The sequence below is a fragment of the Equus quagga genome, chromosome 11 (assembly GCF_021613505.1).
Source record: "Equus quagga isolate Etosha38 chromosome 11, UCLA_HA_Equagga_1.0, whole genome shotgun sequence".
NCBI lineage: Eukaryota > Metazoa > Chordata > Mammalia > Perissodactyla > Equidae > Equus > Equus quagga.
Genome location: NC_060277.1, coordinates 70,527,022 through 70,544,157, shown reverse-complemented (window position 1 = coordinate 70,544,157; position 17,136 = coordinate 70,527,022). Strand labels below are relative to the sequence as shown.

Sequence of the window (17,136 nt, the reverse complement as noted above, 5' to 3'; positions counted from 1 at the left end):
CACCACTATCATTCCCATTTTACAGAAGGGAACACTGAGCCCCTGAGAGGTTTTTGTGACTTGCTGGAGGTCATAAGGTCATAATTCGCAGTGATGGAATTTGAACCCCGGTGATCTGGCTTGAGTCCGTGCTCTTAACCCCCTGCCCTGCTGCCTCCCCTGAGGCTGCTGTGAGGACTGAGCATGACATGTATGTGACATGTAAGGGCCCAGCCTTTACAGCTGTTGCTGTTTTTAATACTAACCCCGGCAAGGCAGTGCTCCCAACAGACTCCTCTGTTTGGCTGCTTTTTGTGACCTTTGCTTTTTCCATGGATCCTCTTTTCCTTGTTTCTGCAGGGGATCAAGCTTGAAGAGCAGAAGCCAGGACCCCAGAAGAACAAGGTGGGCTGGGTGGGTAAGGTGGCAGCCAGGTGGGCCCAGCGAGGGGGCTGGGTGAGAGGAAGGCAGGGGAGCAGCCGCATGCTGGGGCCTGCTATCTTACACCATCTGACTCTGATTTTCACCAAGAGCCACTTAAGTAGCTGTGCTGTGTTGACTGGTGCACGGTGGGAGCAAGGGGGGCCCTGGCTTGATGCCTTGAGGGCAGCTTCAGGGCAGGCTGGGGTGGAGGCCTCAGGCGAAACCTAAGGCTTGTGGCTCAGCCTGATTCCTCTGCACCCCCTCCTGCGAACGAACCACATACAGCGTTTTGGGGTGTCAGGCTATGGGCTTCAGGAGGCGTCATTCTCAACTTCAGGTTCCATTTCTAAGGCCCAGGGGGGCAGCTCATCACTTGGAGGTCAGCCCTCTTGCCTGGAGGGGACTGGGTGGGACCAGGGTCGTCGTCTTGTTACAGCATCCTAGGGCGAGAGCTAGTGTCACTCGTGGTGTGAAATCCAGCGCCTCTGTGTACTGCATCTTCGGCCAGCAGGGTTTGCACTCAGGTTCTGTGAACTTGGGGAAGAACTCAAGAGAAGCCAGATTGCAGAGCTGCCTCTAGGCTCTTCTGTCTGGTGTTCTCGCTGGTGCTCCCAAAGGCCTGGTGCAGCCTGCCAGGCGCCCCAATGCACCCTCTCCCCAGACCTGGGAGAGGGGAATGGAAACAGTGCTCGAACTCTGTGGGCACTGCTGGGACTGACGGTGGCATGTCTGTTTGTCTTGCAGGATGACTATATCCCGTACCCCAGCATTGACGAGGTAGGAGCCCCGCAGGCCACACTGCAGCCCACTCTGGGTCCTGTCTCTGGGGTGGGGCTGGGGCCACTGATGGTGATGGTGGTGATGGTCTCTGCCCAGCCCCATGTGGGAGAGAACTGTGGACCTGGGACGTGAGAGTCTGAGGGTTCTTCCCATCTTTCCCTTGTGACCTTAGCTTCTCCGTGTTAAATTTGGAGGTGCCCATCCAGGCCCTGCACCTCTGGGGCTAAAGGGTTGGTGAAGCTGTAGATGTGGGGCTTAGAGGAAGGGTTCTTGTTACTACTTTTGGCCTCAAATATAGGGGTCCCCTCCTTGGAGCATTTCAGGGGTGGGTGGGGACACCCCTAGGCGCCCCTCCCCTCCCCCTGTAGAGTCAGGGCAGGCTGCAGGGCAAGACCCTTCCTCTGTCTCCAGATAGTGGAGAAGGGAGGCCCGTACCCCCTCATCGTCCTGCCCCAGTTTGGGGGCTATTGGATCGAGGACCCGGAGAACTTGGGCACGCCGACCTCCCTGGGCAGCAGCATCTGCGAGGAGGAGGAAGAGGACAGCCTCAGCCCCAACACTTTCGGCTACAAGCTCGAGTGCAGGGGTGAAGCCAGGGCCTACCGCAGGCACTTCCTAGGGAAGGTGAGGCCCAGGGCCCTGGGCGTCAGTAGCTGTGGGAGGGGGAGTGCACCAGGGAACCCCGTGTCCCTCTCCAGCGCCCCTTTCTCTCTTTCTTTTCCTCCCTGGTCCTGTCCCTTCCTTGCTGCCTGCCTTCATCCTTCTCCTTGGAGAGGTCCGACTGGCTCTGCTCCTGGGCTGGGAGTGGAGGGTGTGCAGAGGTCAGGAAGGCTCAGTGTGAGGGCTCCCTGTGGGGACCACCCCAGCAAATGCTTTAGGAGATGATGGAATGAGTAGTTTGGGGGTGAAGGAGGGTGGAAGAAAAAAATACATTCTCACACCTTGCAAGTCCTCGTTTCCGTCTAAATTGTACAAATCTCTCACGTCCTCGTTCAAGCGGGTCCCCGGGGTGCTTGTACTGGATGATGTGCTGTGAGCCTCTGATTGCTTAAAAGTGACAAAGTTACATTTCTTTAAATATATTCTGCCCTTCAGACTTGCCAGGTTCCAGAAGTCCCCAGGGCACATTCCGGAAGTTTCCAGCCTAGGGCAGCTTTGCAGTCTGGAGCTGCATCAGAGCCCCCCAGGGAACTTGTTAAAATGGAGATCCTATGGCTCTGCCCTGATATGGCAGGTCTAGGGTGGGCTCCCTGAACCAGGGAGAGACCCACCGTCCAGAAGACATCCAGCTCCCCTTGGGTAGAGGTACCAGTGTTCCTCCTAACTTTATTCCCACAAATAGTCTGAATTGGCAGGGGTGGCCCCTGGGAAGCAAGAAAGTGGGCTCTGTACCTTGCGGTGAAGAATTTGAGCTTCCGTCAAGACAGCCAGGGGTTTGAACCCTGGATCTATCACTTACTAGTTGTGTGACCCTGGACAGTTGCTTAACCTCCCTGAACATCGGTTCTCCCCTCTGTGAAATGCAGATGATGTTATCTCTCCTGTAAAGCACATCCTGAGGACTCGGCAACTGGAGTTTATTACTGTGATTCCCCCACCTCCACCCCGCGCCTCCCTCTTTCCCCTCCCCCTCCTCCTTTTACCCCTCCTTTTTCCCCACTCCCTCCCCTTCTCCTTCCCTGCTCCCCTTCTCCCTTTCCTCCTCCTCCTCTCACTCCTTCCCTTCTTCCTCCCCCTTCCCCTCCTCCTCTTCCTCAATTGCAGCCTCTGCAGTAGCATCCTTCTCTTCCTTGTTGCTATGGCCCTTCTTGCTCCTGGCGAAGGATGTGATTTTGGGGGCCATGTCTGAAAGGTCCCTTCCTCCCCGCTAACACCTGATTTCTGTTTCTAGGATCATCTAAACTTTTACTGCACCGGCAGCAGTTTGGGGAACCTGCTTCTGTCCATCAAGTGCGAAGAGGCTGAGGGCATTGAGTACCTTCGGATCATTCTCAGGTGGGGCTGCTGTGCAGTTGAGGCCACACCTCTAGTGGCAGGGACCCAGAAACACCAGTCTGACCAGTCTGGTCTGGTGTGCTGGGGGGAACAGACGGCTGAAATCCTGGGGCTATGTCTAGTTGCCAGGCAGGGAGACCAGTGTTTATGCCAGCTGGCTGACTGCGGAAGTCACAGTGGTGTCCTGGTCTCAAGGTCACCTAGACCATACCCCTACCTGCCTCTCTTTCTTCTGGGGACCGTGGCTCTGAGGAGGATGGGAGGAAAAAGTAAGGGTGGCTCATCCTGTTGAGACACAACTCCAAATCGCCCTGGGAGAGGGTTTGCCAGAACGCTGTCTGTGGTGTGCATCCAGTCAGGGAATGTAGATCCCCAAGCATCTGTGTGTGTGCTGGATTCCGAGATGGAATGAATGTCACAGTGGGAGCACTGATTTACAGCTAAGCCAGGGCACCTCTCTCTGGATTATGACCTCCTCAAGGGCAGGAACTGGAAGTGGTTTCTGTTTTGTTTGACTAACATGTTCAGTAAAGCCTCCTTTGTACTGGGAAGTGCGATGGTGCGGGGATGCAATGATGACTGCGTCGTGGTCCCTGTTCTCTAAACGCTTATGGTCTGGTGGGAGAAAAGAACAGAGCAGTTTCATATGTGTCACAGGTGTTGTTTTAGCGAAATGCACAGGATGCTGTGGGATCATAGAGAGTCTGTGTCTTATTTATCTCTGTCCCTGGTGGGCTGGTGGAGAAGCAGGAAGGCCGGGTGTGAAGACCGGTGCTGGTGCTCAGCACAGTGCTGTGAACTCGTCAAACTCCCAGTCCATATTTGTTAAGTCTAATTTGAAGGTATTTAGAAAAGAGCAATTACATTTTTTTCTGCCCAAATTTTGAGATAAATATGAGAGGAAACGGACACGGAGCCCTGCTGTGTGAGAGGGGAGGGGAGGGCAGGACGAGGAAGTCATCAGCACCCGTCCAATCTTGGTTTGCTTTTTATTAAGAGAGGAAGCAGTTGTCTTCGCTGAGGTTCACCTGGCTAGAAATCATATCAGCAAGGCAAAGAAGAGTCAATTAAATTGCTGGAGCCAATTTTCTGAGGGAGTAATACCTGGATCCCCATGTCCAAATAGGATTTCAAGTTAGGTAAACCTCTGTAAAGAAAATTACTTCCTTTCTTAATAAAAACCAGACCCAGATTGGGTAGGAATTCTAAGTCAGATGACAAATGAACACAAGCCTCTAACCCCCTTTTTCTGATGCTCTAGCCTATCTGAGATACTGCAGCAGGACTGAAAACTAGGGAAAGATGCCAGAAACACAACACACACTTGGATGATATATATATTTTTGTAATCTACGAAGCAGTTAGGACTATAATGTAGGTGATAATGAAAGGTGAACCCCAGTTCGCCTTCCTTAGAAAGCAATGTAGTGTGGGAATATATCAAATTGGAGATTCTGGGGGAATCCTGTACTCTTTTTTTTTTTTTTTTCTGGGAAAGATTCACCCTGAGCTAGCATCTATTGCCAATCTTCCTCTCTTTTTTTTTTCTCTCAAAATCCCCAGTACATGGTTGTATATTCTAGTTGTAGGTCATTCTAGTTCTTGTATGTGAGCCGCCACCACAGCATGGCTACTGACAGAGGAGTGGTCTGGTTCTGCACCTGGGAACTGAACCCAGGCCACCGAAGTGGAGCGCCTTGAACTTTAACCACTAGGCCACCATGGCTTGCTCGGGAATCCCATACTCTTTAGAAATGAGAATGAGCCCTGGAACAGTCAGGGGTCTTTCCACATGGAATCGTTTTTGTTGTTTTGGGTCAACAGCATTTGAAATCAATGCCCTGGGGAACTCAAATGTGGCTCTCCCAAATAGAAAGCCAATGAATGGGATGGCGGAGAGAAGCCCTACACCAGTTAGGAAGTTGGACAATCACATTATGTACTTGGAGTGATGGCCAGCCCAAATTGAAAACCAGACATAAAAAAATTGGCCCCCACGGCTTAGCAGCTTTACCAGACACAAAGAAGAAATTATGCAGAGATGAAGTTCCCTTGCTGGCAGTGACCCCTGTCCCAGCTTCTTCCTCATTCCCCGTAGGCTTCTGGATTATTTAATTGATACAATCAGCTCTCCAGCCTAAAGTCTGAGAAGAGTATTCTAACAGCCTTTGTGTGTGTCATGAGAGTAGCCAAGAAGAATCTACCCACAATTTCGAAACAAATAACAAGCCTGAGTAGATTTCTTCTTTTTCAAGTTTGGATATAAAGAAGAAGACAGAGAATGAAAAAAAAAAACCCTCACAGGTCAGTGAAAGAAAAGATTCTGCATCGAAGAAAGCATAACTCAGCATTTAGAAGGTAGGGAAATAGCTGAGTTTTGAAAAGGACTGACTATAGAAAGCCAAGTAAAATTTAGATATTAATTAACTCTGCATTTTCAGCAAACTATAGAAAAAATAAACTCTGTGAAAGAAAAGACAAAAGATAAAATGAGAGAACAGAATGAGCTGAAAAATTTGCTTGTTAAATTAAGGAAATTATATAAGAAAACTAAAAATGGCCAAAAAGAATGTTAAATGGTATTAGAAGGAGTAAAGAGCAGAATCTACTTTGTAGCAAACCCAGTTAGTAATATTGAGAAGCTTAAGAAGCTCCCACATAATCAAAGGAAAACACAATAACTTTAAATGATAAGCAAAATTATAATGAATATGGAGGATAGTGAGCAGGAATTAAACGTGGATAATTGATTACTTAAATCTTAAGTAATCAATTATCTTAACTTAAGAATACTTAAATCTGTAGCTCAAAATGACTCACCCAGTATCAGACAAAATCAAGGAAAGGAAACTAAAAGCTGGACATAGTCTGATGAAAATTTAATATTCACTGGTAGAATGAAAATGTCCCAAATAATAAAGGAAGACAAAACATACACATATAGAAAAAGATAGGAAATAAAAGAATAATAAATAAGTAAATGTGATAATAGAAGTAAGTCTGAATACATGGATGATGTATAATGAATATAAATGAGTTAAATTCCACTGTTACATAGCCAAGATTCTCAGTTTAGGTCATCCTTCCAAAAAAAAAAAAAATAAATAAACCCACCTATCTATCTATGTATCTTTTATTAGAGAAAGTAACTCAGTATATTTAAAAAGAAAAGTGTTGAGAAACAGTTATAACAATCAGATACAAAAGGAAGCAGAGTGGCAATATTAATATGAAAAAATAGAATTCAAGACAAAAAAATCAGTGTGACAAAGAAGGCTATTTTCTATTCATGGAAGATAGGATCTACAGTGAAGATATCTTCTGAAACTTTTTTTTTTTTTTAAAGATTTTATTAATTCCTTTTTCTCCCCAGCACCCCCCGGTACATAGTTGTATATTCTTCGTTGTGGATTCTTCTAGTTGTGGTATGTGGGATGCTGCCTCAGCGTGGTCTGATGAGCAGTGCCATGTCCGCGCCCAGGATTCGAACCAACGAAACACTGGGCCGCATGCAGCGGAGCGCGCGAACTTAACCACTCGGCCACGGGGCCAGCCCCTCTTCTGAAACTTTTTATTGTTAATAGTATACATTATAACATAGTGTGTCTATATATAATGATTAAGGTATGGAGAAATTCACAGAATACAATTGTAGTGGTAGATGTTAACACACTTCTTATCACTTGACAGATCAACTAGGGTAGGAAATGAGAGGATGTGGATAATCTCATTAGTACTATTCATGTCAGTTATATATATTTATCTTTATCTGTATCTAGATTTAGCGATCAAACTTTGAACCTCTAACAGAGATTTCTGCTTCAAGTGCCTATGGAAAATTTACACAAATTGATTGTAAGGTAGGTCAGTGGTTTATGTGGATCCTGTTACAACAGAATCATCTTGGAGCTTTAAAGCAAAGTAAAGCAAAAAACAAAACCCAGACTTCTATTTATAAAGTCTTATGTTTATAAAAACCTTTTAAAAAACAATAAAAATTTAAACATACACATACATATATATTTGAATATAAAAATGTAAGATATATAAAGACATAAATAATGTATATTCTTATTTTCTCCTTATTTCTATAGCATTCTATAGAACATATTGTTCGGTAACTTGCTTCTCTCTTAATGGTATATCTAGATTTCTTTCCATTTTAGTACGTAAAGAGCTTCTTATTAATTCTTTTTACTACTGCATGGTATTCCTTTATATAGATGTGAAATAACTTATTTAATAGCTCCCCTATTAATGGCCATTGTCAGTCTTTTGGTGTCACAAATAATGCAATGAATAACCTTGTACAAATGTCAAGTTGTATGTATTAAAGGAATTTCTCAGACGTGAGATAGCTGGGTCAAAACATAAATGCCATTTGTATTTTAATAGATATTGCCACATTGCCTTCTGTAGGAGCTGTATAAATCTGAACTTTCACCAGTAATGTATCAGAGTGCCTATTTTCCCAAAGCCTCTCCAACAGAATGTTTTGTTGAACACTTGGATTTTTGCCAATCTGATAGGTGAGAATGGTATTTTAGTGTGGTTTAAATTTACAGTAATTTTATTGAACTATGTTGGACATCTCTCTCTATAAGGACCACATGCATTTATTTTGTTAACTCTTTGTTCATAAGCTTTACTCCATTTTTTAAAAAAAATTGGATTGTTAAGCCAAATTTCTACTTTTAAAAATCTTGCGGATAATTCTTGATAGCAGGTAGATTTAGGAACCAGTCTTTTGAGCCACAAAGTAAATCTAAATAAATGTCAAATAGCAGACACTTTGCTGGATGTATTTGCTTACAATTTGACAATAAAACTAGAAATTAATAACAAAATCATGTTTAAAAAACCCACTTAACCGCTTAGAAATAAACAATGTTAACGCTTTCTTAAATCAAAGCTGGAGTTAAAGAATATTTATAAAATAATGACATTTATAATATTATGTATAAAAACTTATGGATTGTGATCGGAGCTGTACTTAGAAGAAAATTAATTGCATTAAATAATTTCTTATTAAATGAGAAAGAATATTTGCAAGTTGTTGTCATTGTTGTTAGTAACTTCTCTGTGCCTCAGTTTCTCCATCTGTAAAATGGTGATGGCAGTGTCTACCTTAAAATTTTTGAATGCTTGTTATGTACCCGAGCCCAATACATTGTAGCTACTCAACACTAGTAACTGCTATTATTATCAATATTATCATTAAAGAAAGCAAGAGGAAGGAATTAACAAAGATTAAAGCTGAAACAAATAAATGAGAAAAAGAACACAAGACTTGATAATAAATCTAGGCTACTTCTTTTGGGGAACAAAACAGTAACAAAACAGGTAACTAGCTAGTGAAATGTAGATAAAAGCGAAAAATACACAAAATTAGGCAGTGAAAAAGGCATATAACCACAGATGTGAAGAAGATTAGACAACTGCTAATAGATGTTAATAGATGTTATGTTCAACCCATGCTATTATATTGGAAATTTTATTTGAAACAGACGCCTTTTGAGGAGAGAGAGGAGGGCGAAAGCGGTGACTGGGCCCGTGTGTATTGTGATGGAGCGTAATTAGTCTTTGGGTGGTGAACACGATGCAGTCTATGCAGAATTTGAAATACAGTGATGTATACTTGATATTTATATAATGTTATGAACCAGTTACCTCCATAAAAAAGATAAAACGAGCTTTATTTCAAAGCATCTCAACATCTCAACAGACTATACACAATCTTAATCATTGTAAGAAAAAAAAAGAAACAGTTGCCTTTCTAGGAAAGTGTACATTACCAAATTTAACAGGAGGTAAAAAAAAAAACCTTACCAGATCAATAACTAGAATAAATTGAAAAAGTTCTCAAAGAATTCTCTCTCCAAAGTTTCTAGATCTGGATCATTTGCAGATAGTTATTTTAAACTTGTAAGGAACAGATTTCATGCTATTTAAACTGTTTAAGAGAACAGAAAAATATGGAAAGCTTCCTAATTAATTTAACAATGCTTAAAAGATTCTCATGAAAAAATCAGACCAATGAAATGCAAAAAAAAAAAAAAAGAAAAAATAGGAGCCAATCTTAGTAAAGATTCTAAATAAAATGCCAGTTCCAGCAACTCAAATGCAAGCAATCTATTAAAAGAATAATTCACTATAGCCAAGAAAGAGTTCCTTTAGGAATGCAAAAATGGTTAATATTAGGAAATTCATTTATTCATTTAGTGTTTGTTCAAGCAAGGCCTAACATGTGCCGGACTTTCTCTTGGGGTAGAGACGACGGGAAGAATAAGCTCTTATCTTATTACCTGGCTCTAGAAAGCCGTCAGTATGTGTCAGATATTCTTATCCCTGTTCTCATTCTCACTCATCTTCTTTTTATGGACATGGATTATTGCACTCTGGTGAGGGTGATCCAAGATCGATGGTATGGGGGAAAGAGAAGTTCAAAAGAGCTTGAAGGTGGAAATGTGTCTGAATGTGCATATGGGTGAGTGTGTGTAAGGTTGAGAGATCATGCGGAGAGATCAGAAGAGGCTAAATCATGTATGGATTATTTCTAGGAACATGTATTTTATCCTCTGAGCAGTAGGAGAGCTCCTGAAAGGAAAATGTCATGATCAGATTTGCTTGTAGAATGATCACTGGCTAGAGTAAGGAGAATGGTGTGGAGGGAAGGCAAGGCCAGAAGTAGGACGGTGAGTCAGCAGGCTGCTGCCGTGAGTCAGTGATCATCACAGGTGATGATCCAGGCCACCAGGTTGCACGATGTGAAGGGTTCCCCTGGAGCTGTGCGAACCAACAGCCTGATGGGAGCTGAACCCGAGTGCTTGCACTGAGGGTAGGGAAAAATGAGTGGAATGTTCCAAAACACCCAGGGAAAACTGACATTAAGAAAGACAGCCAAAAACATCAACAATGAAGGTGGATTTACTGTTGATGAAATGCGAATAGTGGTACGCTTTCAAAATGACTTAAATATATTTCAAATTTTAAAGATGAAGAATGAATAGCATCTATAAAAGGGGTAATAAATGATGATACAATGAATGAATAGAAGTGAACGCTCCACCTGAGCAGACCCCACGAGAGGAGCCTTGCCCCTGCCCACCACCGCTCGTGACTGGGTGGCTGATTCTGAGGTTTAGTTAGAAGACCCATTTCCTCTTCACTCTAAGCCGTGTGCTTCCCCTTGGCCTTTATCAGTAACAAAGGAGTTATTTTAACTCCCAACTGCCTTACTCTTAATTTTTCTGTTTTGCTTCTGAATTTGTTCGTAACCTGGTCAGAGAAAGATATTTTTTACGGGACCCCCTCAGAGACCTCAGGATACGTGACGATAAAGAGAACAGTCCACTCAGAAGATCTTATAGTCGTGAACTTGCCCTTAGTAACACAGTCTTGAGTTTAAAAAGGCAAAAAAGTGACAAGAATATAAGGAGAAGTAGACAAATCCTCAGTTATGGTGGGAGATTTCAGAAACATCTCTCAGATACTGATGGACCAAGCCAACAAAAAATTGTGAGGAAATAGAAGATTTGAGCAATGCAGTTAACAAGTTTGATCACATAACATACATTCCTGAACTCAACAAAAGAAAAAAAATACATTCTTTTCAAGCCCACATGGAACATGAAAAAGAAAGTCCATATATTAAGCCAACAAATTTCAAGTAATTAATATCATACAGATTATGTTCCCTGAATATACGAAAATTAAGATAGAAATCAACAATTAAAATACTGAAGGAAGAAGCTCATACATTTGGAAAGTTAAAAAAAAAAAAAGAGAACCCTTTGAAATAACTCGTGCGCTAGAGGGGAAGTCACAAAAGAACTGAAAAATATTTAGAACTAAATGACAATGAAAAGACTGCCTATCAAGATGTGTGGGATGCAGGTGAAGTGGTACTTAGAGAAAGATAGAAAGTTTTAAATGTCTTCATAAAAAAAAAATGAAAGATTAAATGAACAAGCATACAGGTCAGGAAGTTAGAAAAAGAACAGTAGAAAAAACCCAAAGAAAATAGAAGGAAGGAAATAAAAAAGACAAGAGCAAGTTAGTGCAATAGAAAGGAAAAATAAAGAATAGAGGGGCCGGCCCAATGGTGTAGCAGTTAAGTTGGCGCACTCTCCTTTGGCGTCCAGGTGTTTGCCGGTTGGAATCCCAGGTGCAGATCTATGCACCGCTCATCAAGCCATGCTGTGGTAGGTGTCCCACATATAAAATAGTCTGGAAGAGGGGCACAGATGTTAGCTCAGGGCCAATCTTCCTCAGCAAAATAGAGGAGTATTGGCAGCGGATGTTAACTCACGGCTAACCTTCCTCAAAAAAATAAAAAAGAGTAGAGATGATTAACAAAACCAAAGGCGATCTCTTTGAAAAAATTAATAGAATAGATAACCCTCAGCTATGACTGATTCAGGAAAATAGAGAAAACATACAAATGGGTAGTATTACAGCCATGAAGGCAGGGACACAACTACAAAGAGGGCTGAAGCCCCAAGAGAACACCCCAAAGGACTTGATATCAATGCATTTGATGCATAATTTTATAGAAAAACATAAACTACCAAAATTGACAATAAGGAGTAGACAACTTCACTTTCACCATTAAAGAACCGAATTGTTAGCCAAAGGTATCCTCCCACAAAGAACGCAGCAGGCCCAGAGATTTCACTGACGAGCTTTAGGAAACCTTTAAGGAACAGAAAATCCCTATGTTATACAACAAATTGCTCCCCAGCAATTTTATGAGATTGGAATAATATCTGACAACAAAACCTGACAAGGGAAGTACAAGTAAATTAAAAAAAAAAAAAAGGCCAGTTTTGCTATTGAACATAGATGTGAAACTCTAAATAAAATATTAACAAATTCAGCAGGATATGAAAAAATAATGCATCATAAGCAAGTGAAGTTTTACCCATGGCTTGAAAAGATGGCTCAACAGAAATGTAATCCACCAGGTTAATAGATTAAAAACCATATGATTATCTCAGCAGACGCAGAAAAGCATTCTGTAAAATTCAGTGCTTTCGTAATGTGCTAAATGAATCAGAGGAACAGGCTAAATTTAGTCTTATGGTAAATCCTTTCATAAAGCAACTTTCATCCCATTTATATTTTGAGCAAATCCAGATCTTCAGATATTAGATTTTTTTTTCCATAAAGGTTTAATTGCATGTGAGAACCCAAATATATTCAGAAGCTGTGCCCAATTCTTTGGGAAAACAGAAAATCCACAAACAAACCAAAACATAATGGTGGACTTGAAGATGACTCTTTGCATTTCCTGTATTTCAGCTGCAGACAGCTTTTACCAGGCAGGTTCTTTAAGTAAAGTAGTTCCCCCTTATCTGTGGTTTCTCTTTCAGAGGTTTCAGAGTTAGACCTCAGTCTAACGAGGTCTGAAAATATTAAATGGAAAATTCCAGAAATAAAGAGTCCATAAGTTTTAAATAGCATGGCATTCTGAGTAGTGTGATGAAATCTTGCACTATCCCGCTCCCTCCCACCCAGGGTGTGAATCACCCCTTTGTCCAGTGTATCCACGCTGTACACGTTACCCACCTGTTAGTCACTCAATGGCCGTCTGGGTTATCAGATAGACTGTTGCTGTGTCGCAGTTTGCAGTGCTTGTGCTCAAGTAACCCTTCTTTTATTTAATAATGGCCCCAAAGTGCAAGAGCAGCGATGCTGGCAATTCATATATGCCAAAGAGAAGCCATAAACTGGTTCCTTTAAGTGAAAAGGTGAAAGCTCTCGAGTTAATAAGCAAAGAAAAAAAATCATATGCTGAGGTTGCTAAGATCGATGGTAACTTTTATGACAGTATATTGGTATAATTGTTCCATTTTATTAGTTATTGTTAATCTCTTACTGTGCCTAATTTATAAATTAAACTTTATCATAGGTAGGTATGTAGAGGAAAAAACCGTAGTATATATGTGGGGTTTGGTACTATCTGAGGTTTAAGGCACCCACTAGGGGTCTTGGAACGTATTCCCTCAGATAAAGTGCATGACCGTATCCTCCTCCCAAGGGGTACCTAAGTAGGATTCCATTTTCCCACCATTTGAGTGTGGTGCCCAACACGTGGGTTGGGTGAAATGCGACAGACCTGACCTCGGGGGAGACATGAAGCAAGGGTACCTGCCTTGTGGCCTGTCGTGTTCTCAGCCACCTTCCCCATTGACTCCATTTTTCATGGACGTTCTTTTCTCTGTTTGCAGGTCCAAAGTGAAGACAGTGCATGAGCGGATTCCATTGGCTGGACTGAGCAAGTTGCCCAGCGTCCCTCAGATTGCAAAGGTAAAAACTGATCCCTGAGAGAAGGTGACTTCCTCTTTTAGCCCAGGGCTGGCCTCCTGGGATGGGGTGCAGGGTTGTCCTGGGTGGGCTCTGCCCTTGGGGAGGGGAAGGCCACTGTGCTCCTTGGCCCTTTGCTTCATGGATGGGGGAGGGGGAGGGCTGTTGGCAGATACCTCTGTCTTCCCCACATCCTCCCCATCTCATCCTGGCTGCTGAGGCTGCTCAGGATAATCCATAGTGTCTGCCCCCAAGTTCACAGCTAGTTCAGGAGGCAAGAGAAATGGAAAGGCAGGGCTGGATATGGAGAGTGGGACTTCAGAGGAGGAAGGGGAGGGGGTGGCCGAGGAGACTTCACAGCAGAGGAGAGTCGGGCTGAAGGATGGCCAGGCTGTTGATCTAGATGGAGGACCCCCTCGGGTGAGGAGCCATCAGCTGGTGGAGTGACCCATGTCCCTGCTCTGGGGTACCGGGAACCTGGCAACTGAGGCAGCAAACTGGGGTGAGAGGGATGATCAGCTGGGTTGGGTTGCACCTGCATTCTGGGAGCGAGAATCCCAGACAGAATTGGGCCGAAAACTTTGGTAGCCTCTCTTCGTCAGGAAACCCCAGGAAGGTCAGTTGACTTTTCTGACCACACACTGGTGTGTAGCAGAGCCAGGATTTGACCCCAGGCCTCTGGACCCTGTAGGTCTTGGCATCCCATGCGCTTTCTCTTGGTGGGCTGAGGAGCCCGGATGCTCGCCATGGACATGACCCCTGAACTGTGTGCATCTCTCTTCCTGCTTAGGCTTTCTGTGACGACGCAGTGGGGCTGAAATTCAACCCTGTCCTGTACCCCAAGGTGAGGACCTTCACTCCTCCCCTTACCCATGGCTCTGCAGCTTGGCACGAATTTGCACACCTGTGGCTCTGTGGAAAGTTCTCTGCATCTTGGTGGGGTTTCATGGAGTGTCTGTGATAAAGCTCCGTATGTGCCCCTCTCCCTGCCTACCCCTTCATTACCCGGTCCACTGAGAACCCATCCTTGGCCGTGCCTGAGGCTCTGGCCCCCATGAATTGATCCCCAGCTGCTGTGGAGGCAGCAAAGCTGTGGCAGTGTTGCCGCTTCCCCGCCTCACTCCGGTCTCACCTCCCGGAGGCCAGTGCTGGAGTGGGGAGTACTTCCAGCTGGGGGGCAGATGCAGATCTGGTCAGCCATCGTGGAGGGGTGAGGGGGGCACAAGGCAGAACCCCACTAAGAAATAAAAGGCCACTCATAGCCTTTGGAGTGGCTCCCCATAGCCAATGTTACCACAGCTCTGAGGCCTTACAAGCCCCTCCCTGGCCCTAGTTAATAAACTGGCTATTTCTCTGTTATTGGTTTCCTTAGGACTGGACTGATCTTGACCCCAGTTCTGATGTGGGGGTGTGGGTGGGCAAAGGAGCATTAATAACAAAACAAACCAACAAGCCCACTCAAGGACTACAGCAACGTGACAGGACTTGAATCACCTGTGGACAGTGAGTTGCTTTAAATTGGTCACAGGAAGAGGCCCAGTGCACCGGCTGCTTCTTTCTAAGCCAGCACTGTCTGGAGAGAAGATGGAAGGCAGAGCTGTGCTTCTCTTCCACTGTGGGCCAACGCTGTGGCAGCTGAGGCTTGCTGGGGCTGGTTTGGTCCATTCCCTGAGTCCCGATTCTGACAACCAGGAACCGTGAGGTGAAATGTTTGGTGGGGAAGAGAGGCCCTGTCCTGGCTCGACATCCAGAAACCCCTGGAACAAATGCCTTAAATGTTCGTGACTGGGCACGGCTCTCTATTTATCCCTACACAGTGGCTGAGCTAATGGCAGTGTCCTTTCCTGCACAGAGAATGTGCTGGAGTCCTCTCAGACGTGTCTTTTTAGCCCTCTGAGCATCTGTACGCGCTTAGCAGTAATATGCTGCCTTGCACTGAACATTTCCTGTCATTCAGACTGCCCCTCCTTTACCATTAAAGCTGAATTAGTGAGGTTTAACCAGACATTAAAACCCCATCATAAGGGCCTAACTTAACCGCAAATTTGGCAATTTTTGTTGTCAAATCACATCCACTGAGAGAACCCACTGATGCTCATTTGCATAATTCTCTCTATAACTTGGAAAGCCTCCGACTTCGGTAATAATGGAAGAGCAGCTGTATTTTCATGTTTTCTGTATTTGAAACACTGCTTAGTCCGGCTGGGATGTTCATCTGGCCGAGTTGTGTGTTTGTGTGTATTTTTAAAATTCGCAGAGTTTAGAAGTTTCCTTGGAAGGTCTCCGTGGCCAGGTGCCTCTTCCCTGGTGGGACAGCTGCCATGCCTTTGACTCATCCTGGGTGGGAGTGGGGGGCTCCCTCTGGGGCAGGTAGCCGCGCTCTTCCAGGGGGAGCTGAGAAGCATCCATTCCCTCAGGTGGCTGACAGCCTCACAGAGCTGTATGGTGGGTGACAACCTAACACGGGCCACATGTTCCCATCAGCAGGTCGTGCTTGGTTTGTTCTTCCTGTTGCATAATAGGAAGTGTGCCTGGAGTGCCTCCTTTTTATTGCAGAGAACATCCCACTAGCACCCAAATCTTCTCTAACAAGCTGGTTCAGCTCTGATCTTTCTGGAGGGTTCCATAGATGATGATGATGATGATAGCTGCTCTGTGCTCAGCACTTTATGTGCCTGGTCTCACTGAATCTTCACAACCACACATTTCCATTTAATGGATGAGGAAACTGAGGCCCAGAGAGGTTAAGTGGCTCACTCAAAGCTACACAGGTAAAAGCAGCAGATTCAAAATTAGAGTTTAGTGTTTCTGATCCCCAGACACCAACTTTTTGAAGAACAATAGAAAATTAGGCAGAAGCAGTACTCAGGGTTTTTTTTTTCTTTGCATATTGTATTAGGGTGTGTCTGCCTTGGAGATCTCTTACTTTATGGATGAGGGGGAGTGAAGTCTGGGCAGGGGCAGTGCCTTGCTCAAAATCATACTGCTGATTAGGGGTGGAATAAGAGCTGGCGTCATCCTCACTGACCAGTTTTGGGGTCCTGGCTTCACTTTTTACACCACAGATAAAACACTGGGGTACAGTTAATTCCCTGAGTCCTGCTGGACTCCCTCTGTGCCTGCGCCTTGGCTGGCATATCCAGATGGGATTGGAATGGTAATCCAGAGGTTTGCCCACTGCTGGGGGAAGCTGAGTGGTGCTGGGAACCAGCTGAGACCTTTGGAGTTACATCCTGACCATCTGCTTCTGACCTCACCCTTTCTCTTCCTCGACATGTGTGGATGTTGCATATCAGGGGGACATGTCCTCCACCAAAATTTGCTTCCTTCCTTACCTCCAGATTAATAAACCATCTGATTTTTTTCTCCCCACATTTTCCAGGCCTCCCAAATGATTGTGTCCTACGATGAGCATGATGTCAACAACACATTCAAATTTGGGGTCATTTATCAAAAAGCCAGGCAGGTAAGCACCACAGATCCCTACTGGTCACTAGATCCTGTGGTTTCTCACTGGGGCCTCTCTTTTCCCCTCCCCCAAGCACAGGAGCCCTGCACTAGGCTCTTACATTTTCTGAATACAACAATCACATTTCAAATATAAATTAGACTAGAGGAGGCAGAATCTTCAAGGAGGACTACTCTTCAAAA

General features: G+C 44.3%; 1 protein-coding gene across 14 annotated transcripts in view; it reads left to right on the top strand.

Moving 5' to 3' along the window:
- The window catches only part of RAP1GAP2 (RAP1 GTPase activating protein 2), a 210,508-nt gene that overhangs the window by 156,390 nt on the left and 36,982 nt on the right, over positions 1-17,136 (top strand). For 10 of the 14 annotated variants that reach the window (XR_006890588.1, XR_006890589.1, XR_006890590.1 and 7 more), the window contains 7 exons: positions 340-384; positions 1,147-1,179; positions 1,594-1,806; positions 3,074-3,177; positions 13,410-13,488; positions 14,276-14,329; positions 16,868-16,951. Coding sequence is in view for 11 of the 14 variants with exons in the window: in XM_046675330.1 (XP_046531286.1) it covers positions 340-384; positions 1,147-1,179; positions 1,594-1,806; positions 3,074-3,177; positions 13,410-13,488; positions 14,276-14,329; positions 16,868-16,951 (612 nt within the window). In the remaining 3 variants the exon portion in view is untranslated. The remainder of the gene's footprint in view (positions 1-339; positions 385-1,146; positions 1,180-1,593; positions 1,807-3,073; positions 3,178-13,409; positions 13,489-14,275; positions 14,330-16,867; positions 16,952-17,136) is intronic. The other 4 variants (XM_046675337.1, XM_046675333.1, XM_046675332.1 and 1 more) reach the window with 1 other exon arrangement.